The sequence below is a fragment of the Saccostrea cucullata genome, unplaced genomic scaffold (genome assembly GCF_032062105.1).
Source record: "Saccostrea cucullata isolate Sc308-1 unplaced genomic scaffold, CSIRO_AGI_Scuc_v1 ctg6246, whole genome shotgun sequence".
In the NCBI taxonomy this organism is placed as follows: domain Eukaryota; kingdom Metazoa; phylum Mollusca; class Bivalvia; order Ostreida; family Ostreidae; genus Saccostrea; species Saccostrea cuccullata.
In genome coordinates this window covers 56,048-72,668 of record NW_026941674.1, presented here as the reverse complement: position 1 = coordinate 72,668, position 16,621 = coordinate 56,048, and the positions used below count along the sequence as shown (strand labels likewise).

Genomic DNA, 16,621 nt, shown 5'->3' with positions numbered 1-16,621 from the left:
TGCCCACTACGCCGTGACGATTTATAATAGGAATATTTAAACAAATGAATTGTGATCAATTATAAATTTTGAAATATATAAGGACTTATTATCGGGAAAAAATAATTAACAAAGGCGTAAGCAATACTTAGTTATGTGGTTGTTCGAGTTCGAGAGTTGGTGGCACAAATGAACTGTAGAGTTTACACTAAATTGAGAGAATAATTTTGTTTAGTATGATCAGGAATTGGGTCTAATTTACGTTCATTCTGGTGAAGTCATTCAATTTGTTAATACCATTAGGGCGGAATGACTTCAATCTGTGCATCCAGAACTTTTCTTTGCTTTTCCTCTGAGCATCTGTCCATCTTGGGTTATGGTCAATCACCACTACTGTCATGTCCTCCCATTTGTGACCCTCAATGTTGAAATGTTCCCCAACGGGTTCATTGAGTTTTTAGGTCACCTGAGTAAACTCAGGTGACCTATTGCCATCTGTTTTCGTCCGTCGTCGTGCGTCGTGCGTCGTGCGTCGTCCGTTAACATTTGAACATTTTCAGCTTCTTCTCTGCAACCACTGAACCAATTTTAACCAAATTTGGCACAAAGCATCTATGGGTGAAGGGGAACAAAAATTGTGAATTTCATGGTCCCTGCCCCCCTGGGGCCTGGGGGGTGGGGCAAAAACCACTAAAATTAATGCAATCTTTAAAAATCTTCTTCTTTACTCCTGGATATCAAGCAGTTAAACTGTTTGCATGATTGTAATCAGCATTGAGTCTTCTACCAAAATTGTGAAATTTATGGCCCCAGGGTCAGGGGTTCTATAGCTAGGGCGGGGCTAAATACGTATATAGTGAAAATGCATTATTTCTTTGAAAATCTTCTTCTCTGCTCCTGGGTATTAAATAAAATAACTAAGTGCATAGTTATGATGAGCAAGGGTGCCTCTACCAAAATTGTGAATTTTATGGCCCTAGGGTCAGGGGTTCTAGTGTAAGGGCGGGGCTCTATAGATTATATTGTGAAAATTCATGAATTCTTTGAAAATCTTCTTCTCTGCTCCTGAGTATTAAATAAACTAATTCAGTGCATAGTTATTATGAGCAAAAGTGCCTCTACCAAAATTGTGAAATTTATGCCCCCGGGGTCAGGGGTTCTAGTGCTAGGGTGGGGCTAAATAAGTATATAGTGAAAATGCATTATTTCTTTGAAAATCTTTTTCTCTGCTCCTGGGTATGGTTAAATAAACTAACTAAGTGCATAGTTATGATGTGCAAGAGTGCCTCTACCAAAATTGTGAATTTTATGGCCCCAGGGTCAGGGGTTCTGGTGTTAGGGCGGGGCTCTATAGATTATATAGTGAAAATTCATGAATTCTTTGAAAATCTTCTTCTCTGCTCCTGAGTATTAAATAAAATAACTTAGTGCATAGTTATGATGTGCAAGAGTGCCTCTACCAAAATTGTGAAATTTATGGCCCCGGGGTCAGGGGTTCTAGTGCTAGGGTGGGGCTAAATAAGTATATAGTGAAAATGCATTATTTCTTTGAAAATCTTCTTATCTGCTCCTGGGTATTAAATAAACTAACTAAGTGCATAGTTATGATGAGCAAGAGTGTCTCTACCGAAATTGTAAATTTTATGGCCCTAGGGTCAGGGGTTCTAGTGTTAGGGCGGGGCTCTATAGATTATATAGTGAAAATTCATGAATTCTTTGAAAATCTTCTTCTCTGCTCCTGAGTATTAAATAAACTAACTAAGTGCATAGTTATGATGTGCAAGAGTGCCTCTACCAAAAATGTGAAATTTTAGCCCCAGGGTCAGGGGTTCTAGTGCTAGGGTGGGGCTCTATTGATTATATAATGGAAATACATGAATTCTTTGAAAAAATTTCTTTTCTGCTCCTAGGAATTAAATAAACTAAGTACATAGTTATGATGAGCAAGAATACCTCTTCCAAAATTTTGATTTTATGGCCCTAGGGTCAGGGGTTCTAGTGATAGGGTGGGGCTCTATTGATTATATAGTGAAAATACATTAAATCTTCGAAAAGTTTCTTCTCTGCTCTTGGGTATTAAGCAGATGAACTACCCATGTAGTTATGATGAGCAAGGACCCTAATCTTCCAGAATTGTTAATTTCAAGGCCCCAGGGTCAGGGGCACCATAGGGGGGTGTACTTATATGCTGAAACTGGATGAATTGTTTGAGATCTGCTCCTTGGTATTAATCAAATATTTTTGAAAAGCAAGGGTGCCTTTTCAAAAATTATGCAATGTGTGGATCTAGGCCTTAGGGTCAGGGGTTCATGTGTGATAGGGGCATTACTGATTATTGCTGAATATTACTGATTACTTGAAATGCATTTTTTGTTCCTCCACCCTGCCTATGTGTATTAAGTAAACAAAATAAGCAACTGTTAAGTGTATTGTTATGATGATCAAATGGTGCCTCTTTCAAAATTGTGAATGCCATAGCATCTTGCTTAAAACATGAATCAAATTAAATCACTCGAAAGTTGTTGCATAATGCTCAGGTGACCTATAAGGCCCATGGGCCTCTTGTTTTGTCCTAATGGTCGAACGGTGGTTATTGACTCTCCTACGGAGATCTCCTGTTTCACTAACATACTGTTTGGAGCAAACTTTGCAAGTGATGAGATAAATGCAGTTGTCAGTATGACAGGACAAATTCCCTAGTATTTTGTAGCTGCGGCCTGTAACAGGGCTTTTAAAACTGTCTGTGCCAGTGCTGTGCTTACAAAGAAGACATCTCCTGTCAGAGCAAGTTTTAAAGCCCCCGTTAGGTAATGGGTTGTCCAGTCTGGTTCTTACTACTATGTCCTTTAGATTCCTTGGGCGTCTGTATGCAGCCAATGGGGGTTCCTTAAAGACCTCTGCCATTCGTTTGTTTGAATGGAGAATTGGTAGGTTCTTTTGAAGGATTTATCTCATCACTTGCAAAGTTTGCTCCAAACAGTATGTTGGTGAAACAGGAGATCTCCGTAGGAGAGTCAATAACCACCATTCGACCATTAGGACCAAAAAAACTCAATGAACCCGTTGGGGAACATTTCAACCTTGAGGGTCACAAATGGGAGGACATGACAGTAGTGGTGATTGACCATAATCCAAGATGGACAGATGCTCAGAGGAAAAGCAAAGAAACGTTCTGGATGCACAGATTGAAGTCATTCCGCCCAAATGGTATTAACAAATTGAATGACTTCACCAGAATGAACGTAAATTAGACCCAATTCCTGATCATACTAAACAAAATTATTCTCTCAATTTAGTGTAAACTCTACAGTTAATTTGTGCCACCAACTCTCGAACTCGAACAACCACATAACTAAGTATTGCTTACGCCTTTGTTAACTATTTTTTCCCGATAATAAGTCCTTAAATATTTCAAAATTTATAATTGATCACAATTCATATGTTTAAATATTCCTATTATATGATTTTTCTTTCATTATTCTTTATTAAGTAAAGTTACGCCATTTTGAAGGAATGAAATAACGTACGATTTACTGATTGTCGTAATTAATTAGCATAATTAATTCGTTCAATTATGTAAATCGTACTTCACCCGAGTATACCCGATAGACCGGACGCATTTCATAGCGGTCCGAATTTCTTTCTTTATTAGTGTTCTTTAAAATTTCCAACTTAACATGTAATTAAGTATGTAAATATCTAGTGTTTAGTAGTTTAGTAGTAGTGCTAGTTGTTTTTGTTTCTCTTTCTCCTTTCTTCTTATGACTTTTTAACTTTTTCTTTGTCCTGAGGAAGGGACAGGGCATCCCGAAAATTTGACAATTTTTATTGTTCGTGTCGTTGGTCATTTTTAGTGCTTTATATATATATGTATATATATATAGGAAAATTCTTTAAAAATCTTCTTATCAAGAATGACAAAGCTATAATTTATCTTATCTATATGAAAACATTCTCAGGTAGTGATCCCGGTGGTAGGACAGGGCCAAAATGACCTAAAAAATTTATTCATAGAAATATATAGGAAAACTTTTTAAAAATATATTTCTCAAGAATTCCAAAGCCATAATTGATCATATTCATATGAAAGCATCCTCAGGTTGTGTAGATTCAAGTTTGTTCAAATCATAACCCCTGGGGGTAGGGAGCGGCCACATTTGCCGACCAAAGTTTAACATGAATATACATATATATATATATATATATATATATATATATATATATATATATATATATATATATATATATATATATATATATATATATATATATATATATATATATATATATATATATAGGAAAATCATCTTATTAACAATAGCAAGTCCATGATTGGTCATGATGGGACTACTTTTGGATTTAAATTTTTTAATAATGAACCAATTTCTAAATTTTCCTAGCAACAGTGCTCAAGTGAGTGATGTGGCCCATGGGCCTCTTGTTTTGTCCAAAAAGCAAAAACTACAGTGAGTGATGTGATACATGGACTTTCTGTTTATTTGTAGATGGAGACGCAGTTTTGATGTGCCTTCTCCTTTGTGCTTCATACAAAATAAATCTAGAAGAAAAACACTGGATAGAGAAGTATAATGCTGTTGCTGAAGTTTTTAAATTCAAGAAGATTAAGAAGTTGTCCAATCTAAGCAACTTAAAGAAGTACAAACCAATACTCAAACAGGATAGTGTGAATGTTGAATTTTCCTGTGAATTCTTTAGAGACACATGTTTTCTTAGATATGCCAAAGATAGAGCATTTGTGAGTATGTTTCTGGATTGGGCAGAAAAAGAAAGCATTTCAAAATACTGCAGATCATCAAATTATCTGAGAAAAGAGATTGAGGAAGAAGTTTGCTGTTGGTTATTGCCAAATCAAACAGAGCAGCTGATAGAAAAACTTGGAGAAGACATGTTCACACATACAACGATGATGGACCAATCAATACATGAATTAGTGTATACCAAGCGTATGTTTCTTTTATTTGTTTTTCAAGTGTCTCTAACATTTTGCTGTTTCTTTCAGTATTTTTTTCAAAGTTTATCCTCGCAGTACAGTTAAGGTTACAAATGGAAATATCAGCGATTTTTTCAAGATGAAAAATGCATACTTTTTTAGGATGGGCAATTCTTTTTAGGTCTTCACTGATTTAAAAAAATATGTGAGCAGTACAGCTGATAGTTTTCTGTTTAATAAACGTAGCTTCATCAATATTTATTTAGTAAATAATTAAAATGCATAGAACAGTTAAAGCTTTACTCAACTACATGAAGTAAATAGGCTTACGCGACATTTGTTCCTGTCCACTTTATTGGAACTGTGATATATTTTTACTTTTATTGTGTGTTGTAATTCAGAATGAAAGAGACATATTCTTGTCATTGTAGTCGGCATACCAGTACAGGTTATAATGAGAGGAGATGATTCTGTGAGGAATTTCTTGGACAATCTGAAGAAGGGAGAGACGACCATGTACCACGCCTCTGGGATGATCATTGGCTGTGCTGGTAGTGGGAAGTCAACCTTGCTTGAAAGACTGAAAGGCATCGAACTGAAAGAAATTCTGGAGAGTTCAAAGTCAACCAGGGGAATTGATGTCCAGGCTGACATATTTGATGTAACTGGAAAAACAATCAAGGGTATGATTTTTTTTAATCTTATCAGATGAAGTATTCCAAATAACGTGTTACAATCAAGACATGGCATAAGGCATGTGTTACAAACACTTTGACTAACAGCACTTAAAACTGTTTGGCAAACTTTACAGTAACGCTGCAGAAAAAAATACTGTAGTATCTATGTCTGGATTATATTGAAAAAATATGTTTGTGACAACAAAGCTCAAGAAAGCTGTTTTTAGCACATTGGTCACAGTCAAGGTTACATTCATTGCCTTTGGTGCCATTTTAAAGAACTTAATAAGTGAAGTTTGCATACCAACACAGGAAGAAACGAGACATTCAATTAAAACTTTATGGCGGCTTTCAGTGACTTTTCAGATGCCATTCAGCCAAAACAATACAGGACAAAACAATATATGCCCCGAATCTATTTAACACAAAACACAGTCTAAAAATCTAGAAAACACAGTAGAAAAATTCAAGACAGTTAAGAATTGGCATAACGATTGCTTACGCATGTATGTGTGATCCTGATGAAAGACCAGAAGGTGACAAATGTAAGAAAAAGATGAAAAGATAAAGAAAGATATGGAGATAACGAACAGTATTCAATCTCAAGGTCCATAAAACAATACAAAACGAGCAGAGCATACACAGACCTCCGATACATCAGAGGTGGGATCAGGTGCCATGGAGGAGTGAGCATCCCCTGCCCACCGGTCACACCCATCGTGTGCTCCTTGTCATGATCAGAAGATAACGGAAAAATCTGTCGTCATTTCTGTTTTTAAATAATGGACTAACAATTGGTATGAAAACATCAGACAGCATTTGACTAAAATTATTTCAAAATTCAACAATCTGTCTCAATTTTATACATTTGGTTACCAAGAGTTCGTGGCATAGTGGTATGATTGATGGATTGAAGACTGGATTGGATTGGATTAATGACCGTGAGTTCGAGTCTCACAGTGCGTGTTACTTAACTACGATTTTATTTTTTTTTCTGTGTGCATTTTCTTATGTTTTCTTTTATTATTTTATAATACATGTATAAATAATTTTTAAAAGAGATATACAATACAACATTACACATTGAAAGTATCTTGGGGGGAAACAGTCTTAAACTATTTTAATGACCCAAAGTCATAGCTTCTCGCCGTTTTATTTTTAAAAATTTCAAACAATCTTGTTTAGAATAAGACTATTGGACAAGTAAAATTACTGTCATGCAAAAAACTTTGAAAATATAACACTGGTTCACAAATGATTACATACATGTAGTTTGATTTTGAATTGAAAAAGGTACATGTATCTATAAATAGAAACAGGTGATTTCCTTTTTTAAAAATACATGAGTAGGCCGAATCGTCGGTAAGGCAGCTATGGCTCTTTGTGACTTAAAAGCAGCTATGGCTCTTTGTGACTTAAAAACTGTGGATGTCCAATATCAGCAGATTCAAATTGAGCTGAGTAATGACCTTGAAAATGAAACCATGTTATATAAACTTCTGAACCATTATTCCATCATAAACTTGAGTATTTTTTAAGAGAGAGAGGCTTTCGTGCCTGACTTGTTCAAAATTTCATAAAATGAGTTGAATCAACTAAACCAGTGATGTTCAAACTTATATTTGTAACTTATAGAAATTAATATAATGAGTAATATGATTAAAAAGAAAAATCTATTTTTTTTTTGGTTTTGCAGTAAATTCATCAAGCCAGAAACAACGCTTCAAAGTTAAAATTGAGGAGTCAAGCGAACAAAAGAGTATTCAGGACAAACCTGCAGAATTATCTGGTGACATGAAAAGATTGGACATTGAAGAGAAAGGATATCGGAAGGATACAGGCAGTAGAACAAGCGATAAAGAATCGGTCAGTGATGAAGAAATTACACATAAGAGCTTGAATACAGAATCTGAATCACGTAAAGGAAATGAAGCTGCTGCCTTTCTGGAAAAAGAGGAGGACGTAGTTGAGGACAGCAGACAAAATGTTCCTGAGAAATCAGAAATATCAGGAATTATACGAGTTTCCAAAGATGTATCGGGTGCTCCAGAGAAAAAAATTACCATGGTAGACTTTGCGGGACAGTGTTCATATTATGCCTCACATCAGATTTTTCTGAGTCCCCGGGCATTCTTCATTCTAGTGCTTAATATGGAAACGAAATTACTTGAAAAGGTTGGAAAAGAAGTCTGTAGCCAGGAAGGTTCCATTTACGAAGGATGGACACACAAAGGTATGTTTTTATTACATGATTAAAGTTTATTATGTGTAGTTGTCTAGTATCTGTTGAAGCAATTGCATTATAAGTATGGAAATTTTTTCTGCTTAATTTTTTTAATTGACAAGCATTCTCTTTTAAAGGCATAATTTAGTAACCTCAATGGTCGATACAATGACCTTGAAAACTACTATTAAGATACCTGGTATAACAACAGTTCAAATTGATTGAGATGATTGTTATGGTCTATGGATTTAGTCAAGTCTATAAAAAGGTCATAGGGCCTACATTCAAAATTAGGCTTTATTCGTTGCTCATTACAGAGGTTTCATTAACTTCAACTGAACAGGATTTAGGCCGCAAATTTATTGATATGGTATTGCATGTATGATTGAGTTTTTGTTAAAGATAATTTTTTTATGCGCCTGGATCGATAGATCCAGGGCGTATATTGTTTATGTCCCGTTTGTCTGTCTGTCTGATTGTCTGTTTGTTTGTTTGTTTCAAACTTTAACCTTCACTATAACTTTTGAACCATGAAAGATCCAGACTTCATATTTAATATGCATACTCCACTTATCAAGCTCTTTCAAATGACACCAGTATCAATGACCTTGTGACCTTAACGGTGGCCTACTGGTATATGCTAAAAATAGCTTTTTTCTGGAAACTTTAACCTTCGCCGTAACTTTTTGAACCATGAAAGATAGAGACTTCATATTTAGCATGCATACTCCAATATTCAGGTTCTTTCAAATGATACCAAGGTCAATGACCTTGTGACCTTGACTGTGATCTATATGCTAAAAGTCACTTTTTTGAACCCTCACTATAACTTTTGAACCATGAGAGATTGAGATTTCATATATGGTACGCATTCTCCACAAATCAATCTCTTTCAAATGACCTTAACTGAGACATAATGCTCAAAATAGCTTTTTCCGAACTTTGTTGCCGCCGGGCTCATAGTGTTTCACAAACACATCTTGGTTTCTTATGAAGATGAATACACCCATACACATGATATATATTGACTATTACATGAAGTTTAATGTAGGGTTACAGGGTGGTGTATCATGTACACTTAATAAAATTACTGAGTAAATATTGATTTTTATTTTATTCAGACTATCTAACATTCTGGACCAAGTCCATTCATCAATACAGCAGTGAAAAGGCTCCTGTTATACTGGTGGGCACTCATGCTGAACAAAAGACAAAGGAGGTATTTGATAACACTGCAAAAGCTTTTTTAGCTCTTCGAAACCGAAGAAGCGAAGGAACTTTTTGATCAAATTTGCCCGCTGTCTGTCGTTGTTGCCGCTTTATTCCTTTAATATTTTAAAACTCTTCTCAATTATCTCTGGGCTAATTTCAACCAAACTTAGCTCAGATTATACTGTTAATATATAGTTAAACTATAATACAGATGAAGGGAATTTAAATTAGTTCAAATCAAGGCCTATTAAAAATTTTCTCCTGAAAACTTGCTCTATGATAATTCAATGTTCTTAAATTTTAAGAAAAACTGGTATATTTGAGTACTTTCAGAGAAGAAAAAATATAAGCAGACTCTTTAATAAAAAATTATAAAACGTGTGTTGTAATCCTAAAAAAAAACCCAGTTCCATCCTTTTATCATTATCATTATTACATATTTTAGATCTGACATTGCGCTCTATAGAAGATATCGGAGAGAACTTTAAAATATGGTCGTTTTGTTGCTTGCTTAAGAATATTGAGGAGAATGACGCAATTCATGACGTCATAATGCATGACAAAAATTTTTCGTCATTTTTTATGGATTCTCAATCGCCAAGAGTCTAAATGATATTTTATGCATTCTCAAGTGAAGCAAAGCTTTTTCACTTTTACAGAAATTTACAAAAATTGCCTTATGTGAATATTCATTTTAAAATTTATTTTTTATCAAATCATGTACCCCCCAGATATGGTGGGGCCACAGTTTGTGATCAAAATTTTAATGAACAATACATTAATCCGAATGTTCTTCCAAGTTGAGAAGAAAAATCTCAATGTTAACATAAAGGCTATGTTTAATCATCCTGACATGTTAGTATCCTAAGGTAAGGTACTGAAGATTCAAATTTCGTTTAATCAATATTTCAAATGAACCCTTAGGGTAGAAAGAAGTCACAAATGAGGATCAAATTTTTACGAAGTAAAATTAAAAAAAACAGCTTTTCAAGAACAGCTAAGTCCATTGTCTGCTATCTTCATACTTTTTAACTGAATAACTCTTTTTACCAGGAAAAAGAAAAGTTTTTTCGTGATATATGGACGAGCTTGGAAACAAATGATGCTTCTCTGCAAAGGCATATTGACAGGAAAAGGATGTTTGCTGTTGGATTCCATGAAAATGAATGCATTGAAAAAATCAAGCTGTCAGTTGTTGATGTTGTCCGAAATCTTGATCACTGGGGTGAAAAACTTCCGCACTCCTGGGCTATGTTTGAAAACTTCTTCCAGGAAAAGAAGAACCTTAAAGTAATCAATAAAGAGACACTTTTGGCTTTCAATGAAGCATTGCCACAGGAACTGAAATTGGAAACGATCGAAGATATTAACACCATGCTGCAGTTTTTCCATGACATCAGAGAAATTTTACACTTTAACCAAGAATCTCTGAGAGGAATCATAATTCTTGATGTTCAATGGTTTGCAGATGCATTCAAAAATGTCATTACCGATAAAAACCATGCAGCAGAGGATTTATTTGAGCTTGCCTCACAATGGGACAAATTTAATGAAACTGGAGAACTGAGTGACACACTGCTGTCTGCTATATGGGAAATGAACAACAATGGGTACCTTGAGCACAAGGATGAAATCATGCGCTACATGGAGAAGCTTGGTCTTCTGGCTAAAATGGATGACAAAAGATGGTATGTTCCATGTATGAACAAAAGACCGTTTCCTGTTCACAGATTTTCAGCATACCCTGCCTCCTCCATCCTCTGTTTTCTGTTTGATGCTCTTCCGGTGGGTATTTTCCAGCGCCTTGTAGCAAGATGCATGGAATTCCCTTGGGCTCTTGTCAAAGAAATTAAAGATCGGAAAGAACGTCCACTTATTTACCAGACTGCAGCTGTTTTTCTGTTCGAGGACGATCATAACATTTTGCTTGGAATGACCCCGACGGAAATCCAGTTGCAGGTGTTTGTAAGCGAGGGAGACGTGGATATATTGACATGTTTCCAGATAAGAGAAAAAATTGAGGGTGAATTGTACATCCTTTCCAGTACATTCCAACGAAACTTAAAATTTCACACTGCCTTCAAATGCAAACCTGAAGGATTCTGTGATAACAACAGCAGTGCGGTTATATACGAATTGGACCTCAGAGGGCCGACTTTACAGTGTCCTTCTTGTCCAGAAGGGAAAAAGCATATTGTTTGCACAAAAGATATCACCAAATACTGGATACAGGTATTTAAAAGATATATGTTGCTCTAACTTGTTAATCAAGTGTCTTTTTACAAAACATTTTCCATTATATTTGAACAGAACCCCCAAAATTAGAAATATAATATATCTACGAGGGTTGTCCCAAAAAGTCGTATACAGGGAAAAAACCTTAGTTTGTCTTTGCTTAATTAAATTTCTTTTCTTGTCAGAGCAAAAATTAACATTTTATGATCATACATTTCAAGTTTCACGATGATATCACATTTAATAAGAAAATTTTGTCAAAATAAAGAAAGAATGTTAGTGTACACCGGCGCGCGAAAGCAAGCGTAAATTACGTCTCCTATAACAAAATGATCTCTTTGTCTGCTTCACTCCCGTCTTCATATTAACATTCAATATTTTTTAAGTGACTACTTTTGAATTATGAAGGGACTTATTTAAATTCACTACTCTTCGTTTGGTTTTCAATTGCTTTTTAAGCAGGTTCAAATTTCAGTCGAATTTTAGTCAAAAGATTGCGTTACATTGTAGACAGCAGAGAATACACGTTGTTTGACGTCTTTCGCAGTCCAGATTGTTCCCAATTATCTGCGTTTATTAAACAGTACACTTCTTCTAACATGCCGTAACTATTTTTGGTATGGAGGAAAAACCATCATTGAATACCGTACTATTTAAAAATAACGTCTTTATTAAAATCTGGTGTGTAATGTCACTTCTGTACTCTTTTTTTCCATCTCTGATATATATATATATAAACCATATTTAACACTATTTATTATATCTCCGTGCGCCGGTTACGCGATTGACGACGTCATCTTCATCAAACTCAATTCCAACGATACTATGAAAACACTACACCAATCGTATGTTTCTAATGCTATTTAAATGAAATTTTGACATATTATTCAGATTTTGATTCTAGTTTCAGTGATTTAAATTTTAGACCAATGTATTACATGGCACTAAAGAAATAAAAGGAAATGTAATAGTTATATATGTAAATTATTCCGAATTTTGTCCGTGCGCCGACAAGCCTTATCGGCATTCATATAAATTGTACTAATTTTATTAATATGAAAGATATATATTTAAAAATTCACAATTTTAAAGAACATTGAATATATTATATCTATGCAAAATTTGGTTAGAATTGGTGGCATGTTTAAAAAATTATAAACTTTGTCTACGAATTTTTGGGACAACCCTCGTATGTATAACTAAAGACGTTTTAAAATTGAAATATTACTTGCTTTTTTAATAAAAGGTAGTTTTTATCATAAGATATTTGTAAAGCTGAATGAGACCTGTTGAAAAAGCATTTTTGAAGATAACTAAAGTTTTTTTTAAGAATATAATTTGTTTATAATTATACATTATTTCAATAATTTGTAAGAATACCTTTTTATCGCACAGGTGCAGCAGTTAGAGAATGAAGTTGAGGGGGACATTTCCAAATTGTGTATGTAATCCTATTGTCAACTTTTATTTATATTTATTACACACTTAGTAATAAATACAGGTTTTTTGCATATGCGATATGGCCGATGTCACAATAGCCCTATCAGCCCTGCAGGGCTGATACGGCTATTTTGACGTCAATATCACACCATTAGTAAATTAAACCACAAAAACAGTACTTGTGATCATACACAATTTTTGGTGGGTTCGTATTCTCTTAATTTGAACTTTTTGTAAATAAGGTTAATCTTTATTTACAAATACATATAATAGATTATTTTTAAATTACGGATCGAGTGCATTGAAATTGAAGTAGAAACAAACCCAAATCGTATGAGACAATAGACCATGTACATGTACGTAAGAAGTCCATGCATGGTTATTTACTTATTTTCTTCTCAACTTAATGCATGCTGTATTTTATTACTAAGTATGTAATAGATATGATAAAACATACCCTTTTTCACATCACATCCTGTATCAGCCCTCGACCAATATCAGCACTCGGGCCTTCGGTCCTCTGGCTGATATTGGTGTCTTGGGCTGATACAGGATGCGATATGGAAAAGGGTATGTATTATTTTCTATTTAATATCTAATGTTTTGAGTTTTAAGAAATATTTTATAAAAAAAAATAAATATCAGAACAAAGAGGAACAAAATACAATTTAAATGGTTTTAAATAGTACCTTTCGTTTTCTAGCAATTGAAATGATTTTAAATGCGGTATCAAGAAAACTAGTGAACATCACCTCTCCAATACTTGCGACGTATTTTGGTGTCATGGAACAACCTCCTACAATGTGTGTGGAAGAGGATAGATTCAGAGTTCTCTACAAATGGAAATGCGCCAACTCAAACGTGGATCACAAAAAAGAGTTGGAGAGAATTTTACGGGAGGCTGAACAAGGAGAAGCCGCAGATTATGTTGGCACATTTCGGGTGTCAGACGTTGTATGTAGTGACTTAATGGAACCTACTCGCTATGTTTCAAACAAAGAATGTCGGATGTTGTCCGAGAAGCTTTCTAAAGAGTATACTCATTTGGTGCGATTTTTACGTCTGCCTCACGTACGTATAGAACAACTTGAAGCCGATGTACCTACGATTAGAGATAGGATATATAAGTCTCTTCTTAAAGTGAGAGAAGAGTGTCCACATCTGAGCCGCCGTGACTTATGCAGAGCTTTGAATTTCGTAGAGCGAAGTGATGTTATTGATTATCTCAAAGAGCAGTGGAAATAAATACTAGAAACCTTGAACAAACAGAATAAACACGATGCCTGTTTATTATTGTAATGTTGCATTCTGTGCATTGTTATGAATTGCAGATATGTAGAGCAGTCTTAAAGGGGCTGGGACACGGGTTCATTGTGTACATTTCAAAATTCTATAATAATTGGCATTTTTCTTTATACCATTATTTTTTTTAAATGCTAAAAGTACGAATCGTGTGATAGTGAACCTTTTAGACAATATAACTAAAATTGTATGTCCAGGTCCCTGCAATTGACTTTTTATAATTATATTAAAAAAAACATTGTAATGTACCTTACATTTGGTAGTATGCTTGTGCATGTATAGATTGATGTTTATCATATGTCTTGTTGTCACGTGACTTTATAACTGCTTATGTCTTTATGCTTAATTCTTTTAAGTTTGATGAATGACTGAGCAAACTTTATTTTTTTATGTAATGCACTAGTGAATTTAGGGAAATATTTTAATTTAATGATTCTTATTGGAATTTGATGGATGGTCCAGAATCTTCAAAATTTTATTATACCCCCCGCAAACAAAGTTTGGGGGGTATATAAAAATCACCTTGTCCGTCTGTCCATCTGTCTGTCTGTCCGTCTGTCTAGCTGTCCGTCTGTCCGTCCGTCCGTCTTTGCAATCGTGTCCGGTCCATATCTTTCTTACAGAGGGACATTAGAATCTACTACTCCACACTAAGATTGCTCATGACCTAAGGGTGTGTCATGACCTTGACCCAAGGTCATTCTGGGAAGTTCAAGGTCACTGGAAGAAAAATTTCATAATTCGTGTCCGGTCCATATCTTTCTTATGGATAAACTTGGTAGGCTCTCATTTCACACAAAGATTGCCCATGACTCAAGGGTGTGTCATGATCTTGACCCAAGGTCATTTGGGGAAGTTCAAAGTCACTGGTGAAAAAACTTCATAATTCGTGTCCGGTTCATATCTTGCTTATGGATAAACTTGGTAAGTTTTTATTTCACACAAAGATTGCCCATGACCCAAGGGTGAGTAATGACCTTGACCTAAGGTCATTTGGGAAAGTTCAAGGTCACTGGAAGAAAAATTTCATAATTCATGTCTGGTCCATATCTTTCTTATGGATAAACTTGGTAGGTTCTCATTTCACTGAAAGAATGCCCATGACCCAAAGGTGTGTCATGACCTTGACCCATTATTATAATTACAAATGAGTCTTTTATCTGGCTGTTGGGGTCTGGCTAAAGAGTCGGGCTGCGTAAGTCTTTTACAGAGCCATTCACGAGCAGAGCAAGCAAGAACCTTTGAAAACAGAGATGGATCGGCTGCCATGAAGAAATAAGCATCCACTTTTAACTGATCATGAAGCCCCTTATCTTATCCTGATAAATGAAGAAATAAGCATCCACTTTTCACTGATCATGAAGCTCCTTATCTTATCCTGATAAATGAAGAAATAAGCATCCACTTTTCACTGATCATGAAGCTCCTTATCTTATCCTGATAAATGAAGAAATAAGCATCCACTTTTCACTGATCATGAAGCTCCTTATCTTATCCTGATAAATGAAGAAATAAGCATCCACTTTTCACTGATCATGAAGCTCCTTATCTTATCCTGATAAATGAAGAAATAAGCATCCACTTTTCACTGATCATGAAGCTCCTTATCTTATCCTGATAAATAGAAAATACTGCATTCAATATTTATGCAAATGTTATGCCTTAACAATTTGTTTAAAAGACATCAACCATCATTTGACTTAATGACTAAATGTTTCAGCAAACAAAGTCCTTTCATATAGAATATTAAGAAGTTGACTCTATAGAAGATTATTGACCACATTACTTTTTGTATTTCTCCTGGGTTCAGTGATGAGACCCCATATATAGTAGGACTAAAATGGTTATACATGAAAACGTAGGATACAGTTTAACTTATATTCATGAGGAAGAGTTCCAGATGGGGGCTTACATGGTTGTAGCCTAAAACAGATGATACAAAAGTGAAGGATTTTTATTTCTGGCTCAATATGTGTATGTAGATTTAAACATTAAAAGTTTTTTCTCTACTCATATTTTAAATGTACTGGTAATATCGCTGCCTAAAACTCTAAAGATTCCTGTCTCTGGTTAAATATTTGTATATAGATAAAACACATTAATTTTATATTTTTTTCTATATGTATTCTTCAGATGTATATGTATGATCAATGTTGCGATTTGTGAATCTGACTGAATATTTGTGCATAGGTCTAGTCATTCATAATTTTTATTTTATGTTATTTTAAAGATGTAAAGATGATATTACGACCTCATACCTATGGATTTTAACGTCACATGAGTCACTTTAGTGACCAAAGTTCTCCGTTATTGTCTGTCGTTATCCATAAGGCAACACACGTCGGAGGTAAATTTCTTTTGTTGAACTGATGAAAATATTTCATCCATTTCTGTCTGTATATCTTAACGCACAAGTGAGTTTTTCTGATCAACGGTTGTCCGTCGTCCACAGGTTCTTTTGTAAACTTTACATTTTCATTTTCCCCTCAAGATAGGGCCAATGGTACATGTAACTTTAGTTGGTACAAAGCAACCACATCAAGCGAGTTTGAGTGAAAGGGAGTTTAAGTGAAGGCACAACCCCTTTCCAATGGGAGATAA

The 16,621-nt window shown here is 34.8% G+C and overlaps 1 protein-coding gene across 1 annotated transcript; it reads left to right on the top strand.

The window, feature by feature from the left end:
- The first annotated feature begins 4,488 nt into the window (after positions 1-4,488).
- Positions 4,489-16,084, top strand: LOC134258233 (uncharacterized). Its single transcript, XM_062740768.1, has 7 exons — positions 4,489-4,943; positions 5,362-5,613; positions 7,304-7,840; positions 8,953-9,050; positions 10,097-11,275; positions 12,674-12,719; positions 13,422-16,084. The coding sequence occupies exons 1-7, from the start codon at positions 4,502-4,504 to the stop codon at positions 13,961-13,963; spliced, it is 3,096 nt and encodes a 1,031-aa protein (XP_062596752.1). The 5' UTR covers positions 4,489-4,501; the 3' UTR covers positions 13,964-16,084.
- Positions 16,085-16,621: the final 537 nt, after the last annotated feature.